Here is a 22,814-nt window from a genome sequence, read left to right as displayed (position 1 = left end):
ATGAGCTAGCTGAGCACACGATAACAGCTCTGTGCAGTGTGATCCTCCCAGACCCCTTCAACGCCCCGAACGCGCGCTGCAGGTCCTCCCCGCCCTTTCGCTCCTCGATCTGCACGAAGTCCTTGAATTCCAGCATCGATCAGGCCGCCGCCGTCATCGTTCTCGTCGCGTTGCAGCACGAGCAGTGTGGTCGTGAACAGCCAGCTCTTCTCCCCGCCTAACCGACATGCATGCATGCGTCAAGCGGAGCGAACATGGCCTAGCCGCAGCGCAGTTGGCACCATTCCCCAGCTCCTCTAGCCATGTCGCACCCAAATACATCCCCAACTCTTGACGCAGGCGACATCGCTGGCGGTGGTTGCCGAGAAGGGGGTTGGAGAGCGGGTCGTCCAGCCCCGGCGAGCCCCTGGGTAGATAAACAGCCAGAACTCGTCGGCCTTGGCCTTCCCCACATCCCCGAGCCGAGAAGGGGTTGGAGAGTGGGTCGAGACTGCCATGCTCGCCGCCGCGCGCGGCCACGTAGTGCGCGATACTGCCCCCAGCGCTGCCTGCCATCATTGACACACGGGAGAAGTCATCGTGCTCAGCGACGGGGCTGTTGAGGTAGTGGTGCATGAACAAGTCAGCGGCGCGCGACAGTAGGGCAAAACGAGCTAGCTAGATTCTGCTATGTGGGCCCACAATGGCATGATTCCAAATCTTCTTTGCGGTTCCCATGCCCAACACTGTAATTTATGCATTTTATGGTTGTGTCGATTGGGTGTTTATTAGACGGTTCACATGATCGACTGACATATTTCTTTTTTCTGACTGATAATATTGACCCCAACACAGAGCCTATAGAAAAGTATTTTTGGCATCATTTAGCCAACCAAGCCCGCTACTACTCAAATCCAGTCAAGTATTGTTGGGATTGTCATGATCCGGTGTATCACCTTGCGTTAGGAATGCTCTAAAATGACAAAAGGAAGGGAGGAAGGAAAAAATTAGAATTTGTACATATAGCTATGTGAACATGATATGGTATGGTTTCTCATGCAAACATGGTCGGTAACAAATTAACGATCCGATTCCAAGAGTACGGGCAGACTGACAAAAAAAATGTGAGCATCGCGAGAGAACCAAATATATAATCGTGGAGCGATGACGGACTACGAAAACACCTTTTGTTTTTTTATATAGTAGAGATAATGATATATAATAATACTATTAAAGCTTTTTAGAAGAGATCTCGATAATCTTTCCATAGATGCAATGAGTCCAGCTTAATTTATCACAACAAGAGGATTAAGACGGCATGATCATATGAATTCGCATGGATGCCATTCATCTAGGTATAATCCGGTAATCCCTATGGAAAACCGATTAGAGATCACGAATTAACTGGAAAAAATTGCAGGTAATCAATCAACAAATGCTCCCACGTCCGACTCTTGCAGGATTATCGCTGGTTGCATCAGCTTGGATTCACATGGACTTTTGCAGACGTAGGACTTGCAGGTTTCTTTTCATCAACAATTAACGGAATTTTACTGTTTCGAAGAACTCACGCGTTAACAAAAAGATCTAATTATTGATTAGATATGTCATGGGATAGATTTAATCCTTAAATATGTGGTTAAAATGTGTAGTACGTAGGAGCTGGAAACTCTTTAAACAAACAAGTTCGATCAGGAATAAAGCAATCATACGTGCTACATATTTGTTTTAGAGATAGATCCAATATAAAATTAGGTAGAGGTACGTTGCATATAGTAGTCCTGCACCTTTTTCCCTTTTTTTTTTCCCAGAAGGACTATGACTCTAGGAGATGTAAATGTCAATTGAATCCTAATCAAACAAAACACGCTAGCACATATATTTACCAATAAACAATGCATGCTAGCACATATATGGACCAATATATGATGAATAGTCCCATGCTTATTATTAATAATACAAGGCTAATAACTTTGAATTATCAAATAGATAATGGAAACTCTATAACTAAGACTACAAACCAAATACATGTATCTATATATATATATATATATATATATATATATATATATATATATATATACACATACACACACTAGCATAGTGCCCGTGCTTCGCAACAGGGATAAAAGTAACCATTTTATTTAGAATTTTATTAAAATACACGATATATATATATATATATATTATAGTTATAGACAGTTGAGTTTTTTAAAAACATATACTCTCCATCTATTTTAATAAATAATATTATTAACTTTTTGACAGACGTTTAACCATTCATTTTATTAAAAAACTTATATAACTATCATTTATTTTTTAATAGATTTATTACTAAATATATATTAATTATAACTAATATTTTTTCATATTTACACAAAAATTTTGGATGATTAAACTCACATCAAAAAGTCAACGACCTATTAAAATACAATGGAGCATTAACCATCCAAAAAAATCAAAAAACAAAAAATCACAAACAATATATCTAATAATAAATGGATGATACAATCTACATCCATGATGGGCTAGTTTACGACCGCCGGTGCATTATGTTCATATGACATACTCCCTCCATATTTTTATGTATGACACCGTTGACTTTTAGGATTACGTTTGACCATTCATCTTATTCAAAATTTATATCCAAATATGCAAAATTATAATACATATTTAAAGTTCCTATAATAATAAATCATATTATAACAAAATAATTAATAATTATATAATTTTTTTAATAAGACGAATGATCAAACATGGACCCAATAGTCAACGACGTCATATAAAAAAATGTGGAGGGGGTATATGTTTGCCTTTAAGCAAACCAACTACATGCGGTTGTATAGCTAGAGTCCAGGACTGTCAAGGCATAGATCAGATCAAGGATCGAATCCTCCCCTCCACACACTTTTTCTCAATATTTTGCTGGAGGGCTGCGGACAGGCCAGCAAGCGAGCGCTACGCGCAAGTGGGCCGCGAGGCCACCTCACGCACATGGGCCGTGCTAGGCCACACGCTTCGCACGTCGGATAGGCTGGCGAGCGTGAGTGGGCCGCGAGGCCACGGGCAGGCCAGTGACTGGGCCGCGAGCGCAGGCCGATGGCCTAGCGCAGAAGTGGGTCCATAGCGCTGACGGACAAAAAATCTTGGCAGATCATTACCGCTTTTTATAATAGTATAGATATGTTTTATATATATGTCTAGATTTATTAACACACATACAAATCTAGATAAGACCAGAAAATATTATAATGTGAAACGGAGGGAATACACTTAACATTATTAATTTCTAATTTTGATATTATAAAATAACGATAATGATAGTGAAGCCTCTGTTAACTAGAGAAATTCATCAATCGACCAGGTGAATGTATGTGTTTTTATATGCCAAACACTAACATATATGTGTGTGCGCCAAACATCTCTGTGTAAAAATGGGCCATGCATTCATAGAAAAAAAAAAGTAAAATACACATGAACGAAACATTTTTAAATAACAAATGCTGGGGGTCTACTCTTTGCATCATTTTCAGCTATGGAGTATGTATCTATGGACACGACATAGCCTCCTATAAAATACTAGCAACTTATTTTATAAGCATATATACATATAAAAAGAGTCAGTTTATTGTTTCTTCGTTAGTACAACAAAACATATTTTTATTATTCTTCTTTTCTTTTTTATCTACCACATACAACAAAGTTTTTTTAAATAAATGCTAAGAGTCAACGCTAGGCAGTTGCCATACATAACAACCACTTTTCTCTTTTTTTCATGTCATTATATTTGCTCACATGGTAACGAAGAGTCAGCTAATAATCACCCTTATACTTACCCTAACCCTCATAAATACAAACTCAGTATTATCCTTAGAACCAACTACTAGTGGTCACACACATGAACTTCATTCACAAGCAACCAGTTGCTCTCGTTGCCATTGTCGACGATCCTACGCTGCCATATGCTAAGCCTTTGCATGGATGAGAAAACAGCCCAGAATCGATCATCTCCTCGCGAGAATGTAAGTTGTTTGTCACTCTTCCTAGCTAGGAGCTCAATAGCAAAGGAGTGTCCGATTGCTAATTCTAGTGCAAGAATGCATGCAGAGTGGACCACAATGCAGAGCTTGTGATAAATGGGAGGAAAATGTTCAAGATTTGAGTTGATTGGCCCTCTAAGCTCAAATTTAGCCATGTCCATTCACCAAATTAAATTCCAAGCCATAAACTTATTCATTATGCTTAAAGTAGTTTTGGTGATAAAAAAACATAACAAAATAATTAATAATATGTAAATTAATTAATAATTAATAATTATATGTACTAATTGTGAAACTTGAGGTATCATGTCTAACCGTTATATATGTCAGACCTGATACCTAAGTATCCGATGTGGTACTCTCATGTACCTCTTTGGTACACATAGGAGCCACAACTCGTACATAAGTTTCATCAGTGCATCCCTATCCCTAAGCAACATAGATATAACAACTATGGGTGTAAGTGGGCCGACCCACCAACCCACCTATAAGCTAATTAAGCGGATTGGTAGGCCGATCCACTTACATCCTTAATAACAACCCATCTTTCGAACAATCCATTATCCATTTCAAAAAAAAGAAAACAAAATCATCAAATATATGGAGTGAAAAAGCTAAATTAAGATGATAATTTTTTGGTTCATGCCACTGTGTAGCATCGACAACCTGACGCAACCTTTATCAAATATATTTGCTTATTTAAATATAGCATCGACAACACATTGGGCTATCGCTCGGCATAAATTAACTGATTACATATCTCATTAACCTATCACGTTCCAGAACGGTACACCATTATACAGTGTTATTACATATTCATCCTGTGTTATTTGCCTTGTGCAGTTTGTTTTGCCCGATTAAAGCCACATTAAAATTCTTTTGCGGCAGCATCAGATTTTTTTTTCTCTTCTTTTGGAGGGTGATATATGCAAAAAAAAAAATCTCACCTTTTGCACGCAGCTCTGACGAAATCGCCTGCCGTCCCCCGCATCATCATCATATACCACATGGAGTAAAAAAAAAAACTCTCCCCTAACCCTGATTCTATCCTGGGCGACCTCGAGCGAGAGCGGGCGCTCCTCCGGCTCCGGCTCGTCGGCGCGCCGCCTCCTCCCCCCACCCCCCACCATCTCATCTCCACCGCCACCCCGCTCCCCGATCCGCTTCGCCGCCGCCGCCGCCTGCCAACGCGCTCCGTTCCTCCGTGCCCTGCCCTCAGCTTCTGTCGCTCCCGCCGCGACCTGCAACCCTAGCCGCGGGGTCGCGGCGCTGGCCTCCGCGGATGGCGGCGCAGCCCTCTTCGTCGGCGTCGACGGGTAATGCGACTCCCCCCGCCCTCTCCTTCCTTCCCTAGGTTGCCTGCCCATGGCGTGGAGAAGTCTTCCTCCTGGGTTAGTGTTTGGGGGTGGTTTATGCTTCCGCCTTTGCTGCGTGTTCTAGGTTTAGGGCCCCGATTAGGTAGATGTTCCGTAGATCTAGCCTCGAGATGTGCTGCCGCTTGAGTTGGGTTGGGCTGGGCGTCGAGCATACCAATAATCCCATCTCAAAAGGCTTCGATTTTTTTTATTAATAAAGGGATGTGAAGATACTGTACCATTCGATGCTGATTTCTGGGCTCGTTTATTTTCGCTGCTCTGCGCAGGCGACACCAAGTTTGATGCTTCGCAGTATGCTTTCTTTGGCAACAACGTGGTGGAAGAGGTTGAGCTGGGTGGATTGGAAGATGATGATGCTGTTGATGCTGCTTTTGTTGGCCCGGGTGATGAAGAATACCCTTCTGCTTATGGAAGGGATATGTTTGAGGTAATATGGATGATACTAATTCATTTATGTTTGATGTAAGAATTGCCATCCATTATTTATTTCTTTCTTTCCATGAAGATGGTTTTCAGAAGAAATTGATTTTTATGGCACAGTGTATCAAATATGTAATTTTTAAATTTCAACATCATTTATGAATTTCTTTTATACCATAAGGGTAGTAAACGCCCTTCAGAGTTCAGAACATGAGAGAGAGGTGGGGAGTGCTCATAGGGGTTATTTTAATCATTCCGTTCTACTTCTTGTTTGTTCTCCTTGTTGTTCATTCCCTTGTTGTTCATTCCACCAGGAATTAACACTAGTTTATCATGGTTCAATAAGAGGTAGCAGGGTGCACCTGAACACTACAGATGTATCTTGAATCAAGAGTAGATAGTAAGCACTGGTGCTATGGTAGTTTAGACACTGTTGTTGCTGGAACTTATCTGGTGCTGTCACTACATGGTTTTTGCTCGTCCCTGCAAATCCTTTTCTAGAGTCACTTCTGGTTAGAATTGGATAGCACCTTTGTCAGGCATTGACTGCTGTAGCATCCAGAAGAGAGGAGCAGCCAATGAACGAAAGGGTAAATTTGGGATGGATTAAGAAAGTAGCAACAGAGTGTGTAGTGGTGTTCATAACTATCCAGAACCACAACGGTCTACTTGGTTTGATCAGTATTTGTTGTTCAGTCTGGTTTGAGAAAATATATTTTGGTTATTTGCTTTTTAGGTCAAAACTGGCTGGAAACTGAATATATCAATAGTACCGAATAACATGATCTTTAGGCTGCATTCAGCGTGGTAGTTGTTAACTGGCACGGAAAACACGGTAATGGATTAGTACACGATTAAGTAATTACTAATTATAAAAAATAGAAAAATGATTAATTTGAAATTTTAAAGCAACATTTCTGTAGAAAATTTTCACAAAAAACGCACCGTTTAGCAGTTCGGGAAATGTGTGCGCGGAAAACGATAGAATATTGGGTTACTTACCGGGGAAAGGAACGCGGCCTTAGTCTGCTTGGCTCAATTGACAATGGCCCAGTTGGCCCACTTTCCAACAGTCAGATGCCACTTGTTTGGACTGGCCAATACTGGCCACAGGTTGATACCAACATAAGAACCTAATATTGCTTGCTCATGCTCATCAGTAAGCTAATTGACTGATTGTCACTGTTTTATGAGATGCCTACTTATACAAGCATCATCCATGTGTGTGTGTGTGCATGGATTTATTTCTCTTGCAGATATTGCTAATGATTTTATAATTATTTGTTTACTGCTGGCTGTCATCGTTGGTTTGTAATTGTGCTAAAGAGTTGATGATTAGCTTTACAGTTTGCATAAACTTTGGTAAATATGGTATTCACCAATGTAGAACCAAAATTAATTTTATCTACCAATAGCATGATAGCGATCTGTATTTTTTAAAAAATAACGTATTTACCAGATAGACAAAACCTTATTTACCACATGAAATTTAATGAAATTACTGTGTGTGTGGAAAGGAATGGAAGTGAAATGGAGAGTCAAAGCAAAGAAGCTTATACATTTTGTGAGAGTAAGAGAAAAGAGGAACCTACTCCAACCTATATGTTCTTAGGCATGGCTTTACATAATGTAGAAATCAAACATGGATGGGGTTAGCAATTAGCTAGAGAATCAGGTTCTCTAGTGAAACTGAATGCAAAGAGGCACATTGGCCATTTTGAGATTACCTCATTTGGTATCGCAAAGCTGCTTAGCATCAGTTGGACAAATGGATAATGCTGGGGTGAACCAAAAAAATAATTGGGTAGAGTTGGTTTGAAGTGTTGGCTAGGGAAACGCCGGCAGTAATCAGTCAATTGGATTGTCAGAATTTCCCTGCTTTATAAATTGAATCATCAACATGAATTCATCGACTGGATTTATTAGTATTTTAGTTTCACATCTCAAACTAGCACCTTAAACTAGTATGTTAGTCACGCTGCCCACATCGTTAGCCACCCCAAATATTGCTGCAACAAGTAGAGTTTGTGTGACCTAGACTAAACTCTGGTGTATTCAAATTAAACTTCGAATGAGCTCAATTTGAGCTAAGCTTGCCGAACTAGGGAACTGGTTCATGCTGATCTCGAGTTGATATCAAGCAAGTTTCGAGCCAAAAAACAGATCAATTATGCAACAGCAATCAGGTAACGAAGCAACTACCAAAAGTTTCATGAAAAAGGGTATCAAATGCCAGCTATTCTAAGTGTCACTTGCAATCAGGGTCATCATTTGGCTTTTTCAAGGAAAAAGCAAAGCGTCATATTTGCAAAGGCTGAACAATAAACTATCATGGAAAACCCCCAAAATCAACTCCAAATTTAAGGTTGAGAATTCAAATTTTGGGCTTGTAAGCATAAGTGGACGTGAAAAGATGAGGCCCTCTGACTTCACACTGTCAAACAAAATGGCAATATTTGATTGGAACAGGCTCTCAACCACCATAAATTATTTGAAAATTCATTCACTTGCATCTACTGGAATTAACAGCAGATATACTAGAACTCTAGCTATATCAGGACAAGCGCTTCAGCTCAAACTCGACATGTTGTACACCTGAGCAGCGGAAATGCGCTCAGATTTGGCTCATTTCTTTTCAAGTGGATCTTTAGCTGAGCTGAAGACAGGTCTATATCCACCATCCCTCGAACATCGAGCTTTTCTCCCTGTGACTCCATTCCATGACTCTATCACCATGTGCCCATGACTATTAGTATATTAACCATTTTAGGGAACTTGACTTAACAAAACGGCATATACATGGCTATATAAACCAACAGCATTCTTTCTCTATAGAAAATCAAGGTTAAAGGTTTTTTTAGGGATGTTGTGTTGCTAATAGGTAAATATATGGCTATATAAACCAAGAGCATTCTTTATGTACAAAAATCAAGGTTAAAGTTTTTTTTGAAGGGTATGCTGTGCACAGCTCACCCATTTAGTAGTCATGTGATGCGGCACAAAGCCACACTGATGTTCATGTTCCCATACATTATGCACATCATACAACGTATCAGAAGTACCACACCAAAGCATTTTTATTTAGAATTACAAGAAAACAGATGCAATACTGCATCGGCATGGGAGTGGAACAATATACAAAGATACAGCAGGCCCAAATATCCAGAGGCCAAAGGTGCTGCTGCTGTTCTAAATACCTGTCATCGCTGCTGCACCTTTCCCCTGCCATCACCTCATGGTAAGGACGATGATCTGGGGAAGAAGAAAACAAAGCAGGTTGATAGCAAAGACGAGGACTTGGGGAATTGGAGGGGAAACAGCAGCAGACTTTGGCATGTAATGGTGGGGGAGAGGACGGGGTGAAGTAGGAAGGAGACATGGTAGTAGAGTCCACCTTGAAGCATCTGGCAACTGCTGTCATGTGGTGCCTTCCTGGATGTACCCATGGAGGAGACTTCATGTCTCACCAAGTGTATAGTTAATATATGCTATTTTATTGATTGAACCCTCCACCTTTTACTATTTCAATATTAATGGTTTGCTGTCTGTCCTACAGCTAGCAGGAAGCAGTGAGACCTTATGTAGTTGTGTGCATGCATGTAGGACTTTTATGTATACAATTTTGGCGTCCTCGGTAGTATGCATGCTATTCTATTAAGTAGCTGAGAATGATATATAATCCTAAGATATCATTGTATCCTTTCTGTGGAAACTGCAATCACAGAATTGCTTTACTGGTATCCTGTGTTGGTGTTACAGGTAATGATTATATTTCGTAACAGGCAATTATACAGCAATAAGCAGGATTGCCCATTCCTTGTATTTGCCCAAGTGTGGGCCAAAAGGATCTAGGAGTTGGCTCTGGAGGGCATGTGGTAGTCAAGCATCCTGTGGCCTATGCCCATGCCCATAAGAATTGTTTATTAGACCGGCTACTGTTGAAAGCTTTGTAGTTTTATTCAGTTAGTGTCGGGTACTTCTGAATTCTGATTACCTTGATTGCATCATTACACTATCACTTATTTATGTTGCAAAGTAAGGTATCAGCTTCAGGTGCTCACACGGATCAAGCTTTGCCTTTGCAGGATGAGGGTGGAGGTTCATTTGCTGATGTTGATGATTTTGCTGGAGCATTCTCAAAGGTTTGGTTCTTTGAAATGTATAAAACTTTGTAGCCACATAATATACACAAATGTGTAATTATTGTCATTTAATTTAAGAGAAACAATGCATACTTATGTTTTTTTGTAAAAAATGCAGAATGTAGATTATAGCTAAATAAAGTTGCATTTTGGTCTTGTATACCTAATTTGTATCTTTGTATTCTGTTCTTCCTGAACTGTGAAAACTGATTTGTTGATTTTCCACTTTCAGCTGACCAGAAGTGTCAATGAACCAACACAATCAGGAATAGTTAGTCGTGGGGGTTCAATTTCTAGACAAAGTGAGTAATGTTCTGGTTTGCTCTATTGCAATTGGAACCCTTTTCTACTTCTTATATGTCTCTTCAATCCAAGTGCTTGATTTCTTGATTTGTTTATTTTTCAAGGATATGTAAGGTTCACATATTTAAGTTGCTTTGTTACATCTGGTCAATGGGATGATCATATCCATTAATCTTTTGTGTATATATGCTTTTTTCTTTAGTATATTAACATTGTATTCCAATGTTACAATTTTTGTAGGTTCTACTCCAGACTGGGCACAAGATTCATATTGGCCTACACAGCCTATATTTGGAGCTGAACAAGGGCTAAATAACGAAAGTCAGTGGTCTCAACCACCCCATTTAGCCCGCTTTGCTGATTCTAGGCTGCACAGAACATCCTCATCGCCGCAGCAAGATGGTCAATACAATCCTAATGAACCTGTTCTTGGAGCAAAGCCATCTCCGTTGCACAGAACTTCATCATACCCCCAACAAGAGCCTCAATACAATCACACAGAACCAATTCCAGTTCCTAAATCATCATTCATTTCGTACCCTCCATCTGGTACAGTATCCTCAGTTTCACCAGGTCAACCACATCACATGAATGTGCCATCTCCTGCATTCCAAATGGCCGTGTCTGCACAAAATGAGTTACATAATCCTCAGTTTCCTCGTGGTGGTATGCCTCCAGGGCCACTTTTTGGTAGGAACATGGCTGATCTAGATTCAGCAGGCTTATCGACTAATAATTTGCAACAGAACCATGCTCTAAATAGTGGGCCAATTCGTGCAAACGGTGCCATGCTTACACCAGGTTTGATGCAGCACAATCTGCAGCGTCCAAATGGATTGATGCCACCTCAAATTCTGTCTCGCCGTCAACCACATGGAGTGGCTCCAGTTCAACACTCTCCACCACAATTCTCACAGTTCCATGCTCAGATGCTTGGTCCTAGGCATTCTCCACCACAAAGCCTTCAGATGTACAATCCTCCACGTCCATCACAACTGATGAGTGGATTTGATGCAAATTTGGCAATGCCTGACTTGAGTGATCCGAGAGCAAGAGCAATGTTGCACCATGGAGTGCATGGCCAGCATTATCTTCCCCAAGGTTTTGAGCAGAGGATGGATAATGGGTGGCCACGGTTCAGATCCAAGTACATGTCCACTTCTGAAATTGAGAACATTGCAAGGATGCAGCAAGCTGCTACTCACATCAATGATCCATACATTGATGACTACTATCATCAAGCCTGTTTGGCTAGAAAATCAGCAGGAGCTCAACTCAAGCACCACTTCTGTCCAACCTTGATTAGAGATCCATCCTCACGTGCACGGAGCAAGGATGAACCACATGCATATCTCCAGGTTGATGCTCTTGGAAGGCTCCCATTTTCTTCCATCCGTAGGCCTCGCCCGCTCCTTGATGTTGAACAAACCTCTGAATCAAGTGATGACATTACTGAAAAATCTACTTCAAAAACTCTTGACCAAGAACCAATGCTGGCTGCTAGGATAACAATTGAAGACGGCCTTTGCCTGCTGCTTGATGTAGATGATATTGATCGTTTGCTGCAATTTAGCCAGCAGCAAGATGGTGGCTTGCAACTGAGAAACAGAAGACAGGCTCTCCTCGAGCAGCTGGCAGAATCGCTGCAACTAGTTGATCCGCTTACACCTGGTAAGAATGCACCTCTGTCACCAAACGATGATCTGGTGTTTCTCCGAATAGTCTCTCTTCCAAAGGGCCGCAAACTACTTTCACGTTACCTTGAACTTGTGAGTTCTGGCAGTGAGCTTGCTAGGATCGCTTGCATGGCAGTATTCCGGCATCTAAGATTCATATTTGGAAATTTGCCATCTGATAGAAGTGCTGCTGAGACAACAACAAAACTTGCTACGGCTGTATCAACCTGTGTTGTTCGGTTGGAGTTGAGTGGACTAAGTGCTTGTCTTGCAGCTATTGTGTGTTCGTCATTGCAACCACCTCTTCGACCCCTTGGACAGGCTGCAGGTGATGGGGCTTCTGTCATCATAAAGTCTGTACTGGACCGAGCAACCGAGCTTCTCACTGATCAGCATGTGGCATCTACCTACAGCATGCAAAACCGAGCTTTATGGCAAGCATCATTTGATGCCTTCTTTGGCCTGCTTACAGAGTATTGCATGAGTAAATTTGATAGTGCGATTCATGCATTGCAAACACAACCTGCTGCAGCAGCAGTTATAAGCAGGGAAATGCCAGTTGAGCTGTTGCGTGCTAGCCTTCCTCACACAAATGAGCGTCAACGGAAACAGTTACTCAGTTTTGCCCAGCGCACCGTGCCTGTTAACAACCATAGTTCTCATGGGTCTGATAGCAGACCCATTACATCAGAATCTACCCAAAGATCAGTTGGCCGGAACATATAAGTTTAAGCATAATGTTTTTGCTTCCTTGGGTAATCAGTATACTTGGTACATGGCTCTTTAAGATGGTGTCTCTTCCCCCAACTTCCCAGTAAAGAAAAGTCCAATGGTGATACACAGGAAACAAGATCGAGAGGGCTGGAGCATCAGTATACAGCTGGTAATATAAGCCATCAAGTTAACTACCACTGCGACATGTCTGTTTCTATTATGTTTGTAGGGATGCAGTCTGTTTTCATTATGTTTGTAGGGATGCAGTCTGTTTTGCATGCATTATGCAGATGGATGTGTTCATTTACTGGGAAGTTTCTTCCTGAGTTTTGTTGCTCATGAAACCCGCCTGGTATATACCTCTGGCTGTAGAAGGTGCTACTTGAGGATGCTGTTTGGTGGTTCTTCATGGGCTTAAGTGTCCTGGAGCCATCAAGGTGGTATTTCAATCAGTGGCTGCCTTCTTTTCCCATTTTGTTTTGTTGAAGGGTTGGAATGTTACTGTTGGTCATGCCCTTGTACTGGAATCCTAGCTGGACAGAATGTTGATCATTGTTATATGGTACTATGTTTTGATCATAATTAATTTATCTCGTTCCAGTTTTTTTCCTATTTTAGCGGGAGCTATAATTTGTGAATTTAGCCGAGTAGAGATCGATGAATTTTAGTAAAAACCTGGATGGCTGTAATTATTTCTGCAAGTAAACGCAGCAAGTCAGGATGATCAGCTGACCATCAGATGTCTGGTGGTTGTGTTCGATAGGCTATAGGCATGCAATTTTTTAGGCCCAGTTGTTATATGTTAGATTCATGCCACTGTAAATTTACTAGTTTTGAAATATACCATTAATATTTGACTAGTTGTAAAGATGCCATTATGATTTTAGAACTATTTTAGATATGTCATTATTGGACCATATTGCCATTTGCACATATAAGGGCACAGTAAACAACATAGGGGCAATATGGTCAATTTTTTTAATAATAATATACTGAAGGGTTATGAAGTGGCATATTTCGAATAGTGCTGAAATTATAATGACATCCTTCTAATTAGTCGAATAATAATGGCATATTTCAAAACTAGTAAATTTATAATGGCATGGATGTAATTAACCATAAGATTTTGCTTTGGTCGTTTCTATATTTATCTATGAATCAATTTATATGTTTATATATGTGTCTAGATTCATTAGTATCCAGGAATGAATATAGGAAGAGTCAGAACATCTCATAATATGAAACATATATCTATATTTATTAGCATCTATAATTCCATATAAATATAGGGAGAGGGAGAACATCTTATAATGTGAGATCCATATATGAATATAGGGAGAGAATATCTTGTAATGTGAAAATAGTGAGTTAGTGACTCTCTTGCTGATGTCCATTTGTGAAGGAGTGATATACTACGTTTCAGTTTATAGAATGCCTTATAAATTCAACTTGGATATAATTACCATCCGGTTTCATAATTGTGGCTATCTATCAGTGATTGTACAATTTTCACAGCTATAGTAATTGTGGCTCTCGATCTGCTTTCACCATTTATTTCCTAGAGAGTGCATCATGTTTAATTTTGGCCCTCATTGATCTGGCAAAGCATATATCAAAATTTGAATTTGTAACTTAATCTTATACTCCCCCATCTCAACTTAAGTGCATTTATAGATTCTTATGTCTAACGTTTGTCCGATTGTCTTGTCGGAACACTTTATAATTTGTTTTAAACAAGTAGTCACACAAAGTAATATTTACGTTTGATCATCTAATATCAATAAAAATACGAACAATGATGTTTTAAATAAGACGGATCATCGAACGTTGAACATAAACATAAAAAATACTCTTTATACGAAGGAGGTAGCAGTTGATTTTGGGATACTTTAGATAGCAATAAAAATACCAACCATGATAGCAATAAAAATACTAACCATGATTTTGATTTTTTAAATAAGATGGACAATCGGACGTTCAACATAAACATGCAAAAAATACACTTTATGTGACCGAGGTAGCAGTTGATTTTGGGATACTTTAAGTAGTAGCTGATTTTGTTAATATGATATTGTTATAGTTTATTTTACAACATTTGTTCTAACTGCATGTATGTAAAAGTTTTACATATAAATTATTTTTTATTAATATGACTTGTCGCTCGTGCTTATTATAAGTGAAACCATGATGCCAATTAGCTTATTACAAGTGAAAAATGAGGCTGATTAGTGTTTGGTTTAAGGTACAAGTTTGTTGGCATGAGCAGGTTTAAGGAGCGAGTCCATCTAGGACGAATAGCTAATGATTGTGTGAAGGTGGTGGGTATCCTTGATGTGTGCTTTATATTTTTTTATTTTAAAATTAAACTATCAGACTTTATTTTCAAATATTAATCTTTTAGCTACACTAGTCTAATTGCTATAAGGCCAACCTCACGGCGTGGCACAATGGTCACGTCGGTCATCCATAAGGTTTTAAAATTAAAAAGAGAATCTGATTGCTTTGGTTCTGTGACTTGGGCTACATTCGTATCCTACGAGGGTTTTGGATTTTTGCGAACACTTTTCTCAAACTCCGAAATGGTGTGCTGTCAAATTTTCCATATAAATAGTTCATTATCTGAACTTTTTAAAGCAATAATTTTTCTTTTGTAGTAATTGATTCAACCTTGTCTGTCCTCAAATAAAAATCATAATTATTCAATCTTACCTATTTCAAACACCCATAACACCAAACAAGAGAATAAGCTTGGGCATATCTAGGGTGGTACACTGGTATGACTTATCGGTTCTCAACAAATCTCACTCCCTTGGCATTGCAAATATATGAAGGTAGGTCAGGCATATCCGCCGAAAATTATAATGTAATTAAGTGAACATATGTATTCATTTATAAATTTGGTGGAATCTACAATGCTAGAATCGAATACAGCTGACAGCCAAAAAAAACCGGTCCTACGAAGGATCTGACAGCTAAAAAAAAAATTACTCAGCATGTGATGACACACTAAGCCATGTGTTTGTTATATACACAATTTGGAGAATACCAGAGAACTTTGTACTGTTTAAACTAATAAAGGTGGGCACAAATGTCCTAAATATTTCAAATGAAACAAACTTAACTAATGTTATTTGGATTTGGATAGTGGCGATGACGATCATGGATGCTACATTAAAGGTGAACTTTTCTCCCAAGGTTAGAGAGTTACAATTTGTTCTGTACTTGCTCAATCAGCATTTAAGAATCACAACCCTTGTTATCATCAGCACTAAAAAAATGAAGAGAACAGAAAAACCTTTACGACGCAATATAGTATCGAAATATCTTTTGCCAGCATGAATTAAGAAATAAATGTGACAAACAGTAGATGTAATACATGAGAGATCGTGCATGAAACCCAGAAGGTTTCTCCACACTTAGTGCTGCAGAGCTTTGTTTTACTATGGCGGCGCCCTTCCTGATGGGGATAGGAAACGAAAGGAAAGGGAAGGAAAAGGGGATTTACAAATGCCAGTTATCCATCCATAGGTTAGCAACCTTGTTCATTTGCTGCTGTTCCCGTTGCACTGGTGTACCACACCATTGCTGGGGGTATTACCATTTGCATATATCCCATTGCTGCTGCCAACATCCTTGCGCTTCAGGCTGGCCTTCTTCAAACCCCATATACGAATTGTGTGATCATCGCTTGCAGATGCAAGCATGTGGGGGTTCACAGGATTCCAGCTTACACAGTTGACCGTGCCGGTGTGACCAGACAGGGTTTCTATAAGATCTCCAGTAGCTCTATGCCATATATAGATCTGAAACAAGAAAATTGTTCCACGATATTACTTTAAGAGCAGATGAAGACAGGAAAACAATTGCAATCTAGTGGTTAGACCAACCCCACCAGACAGCACATAACTCCACACCTCTTTTCCATAACAATTTTGAGACTACCTATTCATCCAAAATACTAGTAATTTATAGCCTTTATTTTTTATTTTTTGAAAACACACAAGGTCTGCACACTTCATTTCATTAAGAGGAAGAGAAATATTCACAAAAGAGAGATCAAAGTATCCCTCTAGTAATATTTTCCATATTATTTTTGTATATCAGATTTGGGTGCCATTACTGGAATCCCAAATGATTCCATCACGTCCAAGTAATAGATTAACAGGTTATCAGTATAAAGACAGCAAATTCAAACGCATTATCACAAGATAATGACGACTATTTACTCAGATCGGACACTAATATTCACTAGTCATCTAGATTCTAAAAATAAATCAACTCATTAAACATGGTAACTTAGCAATATCGATGCATAAAGAACCTTTTGAAGTAAATGAGGTGGTAAATGCTTAGATAAAAGGGTAACAATGTAAATTTGAACAACAGACCTAGAGATTAGTACCTTCGCAGCATTGTGCAAGGTTCCAAAAGTAGCTTATACCGTGAGGTTTTTATATACAGTATAATAATGCAATGTATTGAGCATGTTTCAAATGGTAATTTGGTCTTCTATAGTTTCCTACATCCCAATAGAAATTTATAATGCAGAATGCCTATTAGCACAACTAACAGAAGAGGTGCACTATAACAATGAAATTAACGACATCCATATATTATTCTATAGTACTAGATGGTCATCGAGCAAAATCACCATACCTGTGAATCTTCACTACCACTAGCAATAAAGGCCTGTTCAGATCCACCAAAACAAGACCTTATCACAAACCGGCTGCGCTTATGACCAGAGTACCGGCTAACTCGAAGGGGACAACTCCTTATATTCCACAAATGAATCGCCTCACTTGTAAGGTTTACAAGCAAGAAATCACCATCTTCTGAAAGAGAAAATGATGTGATTGTACTCTCCTCCTCAATGAGCCTCTCTTGTTTTGTTTCTCTATCATATAAACGAATTGTGGACTCTCTATTCATGCTTATTATAAGCTTGCCATCTTTTGATACAGCAAAATCAGATGTTTTGGATGATCTCTGGCCTTTCCATGAATCTACTTCTTTACCGTCTAAATCCCACAAGCAAAACTTATGATCAATTAGACCAGACAATATATGCTTTCCATCTGGAAACCAACCACATGAGATCACGCCAGACTTTTCATAAACTTGAAGACAATTGCCTGATTCAGCATCCCAACGCCGAATGACTTCTTCCATTCCACAAGTGAGAAGCTGGCAATCATCAGGACTCCATGCAACCATCATGACTGGCTTATCATGACCAGTCAATGTGTGCTTCAGTAATAGTTCTCCATCTTCATCAACCTTAGGGAAAGAAAAGGTTTGCTTTGCGTCAAGAAAATACCTTTTACATCATGATCAACAACAATAAAAATACTATGAAATACTACCTCCATTTCATAATGTAAGAATATATACAATATACAAATATCCGTATGAAAGACAACGGCAATACGCCTTCCCCATTCAGTCACTTAAAATAAGGCATTGGTGTAGGGGAGAAACTATGAAATTAAGAAATTCAAAATATAATTTAAGCTAAGACAATGGAAAGAGATATGATGTGGATTCAGGTTTTAAAGAAGACATGATTTTTTTTTTTAAAAAAAAGGACAAAAAAACATGAATGTTCCTCAGCCATAGATATACCAGACTGATAACAATAAAACTGCAAATGGCATGCATAAAAGACCAACTTACAGATGGCAGAATTGTAAGGCAGACTACTGTGACTGGATGAGGAAATATACACTTCCATATCAATAGCTACAAGCTAATTAAAATTTAAAAGGTACCATACAAGCTAATAGAGCATAATTGGCAAACATCTTATATTAGATTCCTTGCTGCTAAAGCTTAATAGAGACAGATCTCAAGTAGACGGGTGAAATGATAAGATAAACAGCAATGTTTTATCTTAAACTTCAGACGTTATGTTTTCAGAATACACATTGCAGACAGAAGTAACAGCAGAGGATTCAAAACATGAGGGTGTATGCAAAAGGAGATTTGTTTTTTTTTAAACCTTTTTAATAAATAATTTTATTACTAAACATCGAAAAAAAATATTTTTCACCATATGAACCTTTTTGCCATGCCACCGACACTGGCATGGCAAGCGTGTCACGCGAAACACTCTGCGTGGCAACATTGTCTTACCACGCCACCAAAACTTAAACTGGTGTGGGCGAAAGGTCCATACGGTGAAAATAGTTTCGTTCAAAGTTTGTAATAAAAGTATTTATTAAAAAGGTTTAAAAAATAAAAAAAATTGCAAAAGGATTGCTCTAAGAATGTTTAGGATTTAGATCAAGGATAGGGCAAAAATTCTCCCATCCAAACAAGCTTGAATGAACTTTTGCAATATCATGTCTTGACACAAGTTGCCAAACAGCTATGTATGCATAGATTTGTAATTTTACCTTCCATATGATTGCAGATTTATCATTTGATGCTGAGGCTAAATACTTTCCACTGTTTGAAAATTGAAGAAACCATACTTCATCATGGTGTGCACGCAGAACCTGCAACAAGAATTAAAAGAAAAAGTAATTAATCCCCCAACGAGCAAGACAATGAATATATGACAAGAGCGTAGTTCTGGAAAACCACAAAGCAAATCCACCTTGCACCTCATATTTAGCATTTCTTCATGCAAATTTCCCATAGACACATCAAAGCCACAAAGTTAAGCCACCTAGCTACAATATGAATCCATTTTGCACTTCTGTTTACTGTTTAGTCATGTAAATTTCCCACAACAACGAGCTAGGTTTCTAAATAGTTTAATCATACTAATACTGAAACATAAGCTCATATAAATGTTGTTTGTAACAAGATTAAGAAAAGTGGCGCACATTAGATAAAGATGAGTAGCACACATTTCTCGTTTGATCTATCTATCTCATATAGAAATTTTAAGCCAAATCATTACTTTCTATTAAACCAAATCTGAATTAAATCAACATTTTGCATCAAACTATTGTTACTTTTTGCCTAAATATATAAAGGAATATGCAAGAAAATTTGGGCCACATCTTACACGACTGCAGGTTGAATTTTTTGAAAGGTCAAGTTTTCTTGCTTCTATTAGAATTGTTCTGTTTAATTATCCACAAAAAACACAGAACACTTAAGGCATTCACAATAGTGCATTTTACCTGTTTAGGTGGAAGAGAGTTACAGGGGGAAGAAATTGTCACTTGCATGAGTAAAAGCTAGCGCTAGTTCCCAAGACAGAATTAACAAGCTATGGACAAGCTTTACTATTATATAAAGTATTATATTACAGGGTCCATTAGGAGTGATAAATAGAATATTCAAGCTATACTATTGTATGTCCCTATGGCGACAAGATACAGTAACAGACCATTGGACTGCTTACAAGAGTGCCCTCATGGTTGTCGGAGGCACAAAAAGTTCTGTTCAGGAATGTTTTAAAGAATTACCACTGGTGATATTAAGTTTAAGTGATTAAATAGCACAGCAGAGCACTAGGGCAACAGATCACACATATGTGGGTTCACAATGCACTAGGCCAACAGATCACACATGTGGGTATACAATCTTCATTTAGAACACTATAAACTGAAATAAGCACCTATATCAGTTTATACCTGCAGCGTGCAAGATGGTATCTGATCCTTCCCACAATGATGATCAGTGTAGAGTGACAAGCCATCAATAGAATTGTGGAAATAACAAGCTTCGCGTTGAACAGTAAGTGCTTGCTCAACTAAATTCTCTAACCTCTTCTCTGGTACCATAACAGTTGGGGGAAGCACCTTTTGCAATTCCTCTAGGAGCTTCAGCCGAGAATTTGAAGATTCAATGTCAAGCTTCGAAAAACCAAGTAAGACATGCTGTGGAGAAGAAATTATGCACCCTGACAGTTCATGAACTCTTTTTTTGTTGACACCAAGGGGTGTAATTTCACTTTGCAAAGTCCTTATAGCACCCATGACATTGTCATTTCTCAAAAGTTCAAGAAATTTCTGTTCCAGTATCAGAAATGTTGCAGACTTCACAATGCTTTCGTCCAAAAGACCAACCTTGTTCAAGGTAACCACTGCACTATCCCAATTCCCATCAAGCACCTGCTTTCTGAAAAGATTCACTGTTGGGGAATGCAAAGTTATTCCTGATTCTTCCTCCAGAACTGCTCCACTTTTTTCGTATCCAAGACTGTAAAGAGCCTTGGTGATTATCCTTACAAATTCATCCCTCTTAATAACACCTTTAGAACCAACCATAACTTCTTTCCCCTGGGAAGGCAAAGGTCTAGCCATTGTACTTCCCAAAGGAGGGGTAGATTTCAAGCAAGAAAACCTATCTAACAAACTTGCTGGTTCTACTGTGGATGCTCTTGCGCGTTTTGAGGGTGGTTCATCGTCTTCAAAACCTCCCATGAAATGTTAAAATCAGCCCATATATATTTTTGACTTCTAGGGAGATGATGTTAGGCAACTCCGAGTAGAGTGCTTCCAATGAGTGCTGTATAATGAAAGGATGCTGCTGCAGTGAAATAGCAGTTGGAAAGTGTCAGTTCTAGATGATCAAATGCAGAGAAGTGTTTCTCAAAGTAATCAACCTATGTTCAATTTGCAGGGCGTGCCACCAGGCAAATTTGCATAGCAAGTTACAAACAACAAATAAAACCAGCGAGGTGCGTAATGTGTGAAATACAACTGCAGTCCGGACATGATTTGATCAGTCTTTGTTGGCAAAAACTGCGCAAGAATATCATTAGCAAAGAAACTGCACATCACAACAGCACATTAAATAACCGGTAAACCAATCATCGCCGCCTTGGCAAAGTTTGGATGAACCGATGAAGTGTGGTGAGCATGGATCCCTGCATCCATGGTCTCATGGAAAAGAAGTTTGGCTGCTGTTGGCATGGAATCTACGGCGACAGCAGCGGATCTTGGCCACGGATAGCGGTGGCGGTGGATCCTTGCGGTGCAGATGAACCCCTGAAGCAACTGTCGGCAGCGCTAGTCCCAGAAGATTTGGGGGAATTTGGCCCCCAAACAATCCCTATCAAACCTTACACCAAAAAAGGATTGGTGCTACGCAAGAAACTCGGATTGATCCCAAATCCCACCGCGCCGTGACAAATTCCAGCAACGCCGACACCAATCCACCCAGAATCGCGCGTCCCCCGTGTGCGCAGCAATCGCCCCCTCTCCCCCCCAAATCGGCTCCCCTCTCTCCTACTCACGGCGCACGCACACACACAACACAAAGCGAGGAGGCTCGAGGGGCTTCGACCCCCATCCTCACCTCCACGGCCGCGCTCGCCCTTCTCCACCCCCACACCCACCTCCCTCCCTCCCTCCCTCCGCGCGCTCGTCCAACGAACTCGGCGGCGGCTCGCGCACCGACAGCGATCGATTCGATGCGGGGAGGGGGAGGGGGAGCGGCGTCAGATGGCTATGCGGGGAGCGGATGCTGCCGCCGGCGGGCGGGCGGGAGGCGGAGGCTGCTCCGGCGAGGCGAGGCGGATGATGCTTTCCTTCCTCACGCAAACGCAAGAGGAAAGAGAAGGGCGCAAGGCAAACGAGGCAGTGGCTTGGGGGTAGTTCGGAAGAGAGAGATACTGGAAGAAGAGAGAAAAAAAAAAAGAGAGAAAAGAATATGGGAAAAAAGGAAAAATAAAATAAAGGGCAAAGAATGAATAAATTCTACTAACCCTAGTAAACTACTGTTATTTCTCGAATTGGACCAGAAGCTGCTGTGGCTAAGCAATCTTAGATATGGGCCTAAAATTGGCCTGTGTTGAATGAAGTAGCGTCACTTCTCGTATAGGTGTCATAACACAAGAATGAGCACCGACGGCAATCATAATGCAGGACTCTTACGTGAGTGGTCTGAAACTGGTTTCAGGCTAGGATTATTATAATCCAAATTATTTGAAATAAATTAAAAAAATAAATAACTTATTGAAGAAGTTTATAATAATCTGAAGTCTAGCTTATTATAATCTGGTAAGCTCATTTAGGTGAGCTTTTTCTGGATTATTGAATGAAAAATTATCAACCGTGACATCCCACTCCCTCTTTAGACTTGCAAACTCAATAGTATATGTTCTAATAATCTAGGAAAGAAACAACACACAATTTATTCGACTACTAACTCAATAATCTAGATTATAATAATCTTAGACTGAAAGAAACATGACCTTAG

At 39.6% G+C, this 22,814-nt stretch overlaps 2 protein-coding genes across 3 annotated transcripts; one reads left to right on the top strand and one right to left on the bottom strand.

Annotated features, from left to right (window-relative positions):
* The first annotated feature begins 5,218 nt into the window (after positions 1–5,218).
* LOC102708771 (protein PAT1 homolog) lies at positions 5,219–13,302 on the top strand. The gene is made up of 5 exons (XM_006647125.3): positions 5,219–5,335; positions 5,662–5,822; positions 9,901–9,957; positions 10,190–10,259; positions 10,501–13,302. Exons 1-5 carry the CDS (start codon positions 5,302–5,304, stop codon positions 12,660–12,662), a joined length of 2,484 nt encoding a protein of 827 aa, XP_006647188.1. The 5' UTR covers positions 5,219–5,301; the 3' UTR covers positions 12,663–13,302.
* Positions 13,303–15,954: 2,652 nt separating this feature from the next.
* On the bottom strand, positions 15,955–22,211 carry LOC102708493 (WD repeat-containing protein 26 homolog). Of its 2 annotated transcripts, none has more exons than XM_006647124.3 (5): positions 21,912–22,211; positions 20,243–21,140; positions 19,049–19,150; positions 17,307–17,930; positions 15,955–16,453 (listed from the first exon to the last, which is right to left on the bottom strand). In XM_006647124.3, exons 2-5 carry the CDS (start codon positions 21,032–21,034, stop codon positions 16,193–16,195), a joined length of 1,779 nt encoding a protein of 592 aa, XP_006647187.1. In that variant the 5' UTR covers positions 21,035–21,140; positions 21,912–22,211; the 3' UTR covers positions 15,955–16,192. The 2 variants fall into 2 exon arrangements, with proteins under 2 accessions (XP_006647187.1, XP_015689419.1); XM_015833933.2 differs by having other exon boundaries at positions 20,243–21,137.
* Positions 22,212–22,814: the final 603 nt, after the last annotated feature.

The sequence above is a fragment of the Oryza brachyantha genome, chromosome 2, assembly GCF_000231095.2.
Source record: "Oryza brachyantha chromosome 2, ObraRS2, whole genome shotgun sequence".
Taxonomy (NCBI): Eukaryota; Viridiplantae; Streptophyta; class Magnoliopsida; order Poales; family Poaceae; genus Oryza; species Oryza brachyantha.
The sequence above is the reverse complement of the archived record's forward strand: the minus strand, read 5'-3'. Positions and strand labels throughout refer to the sequence as shown.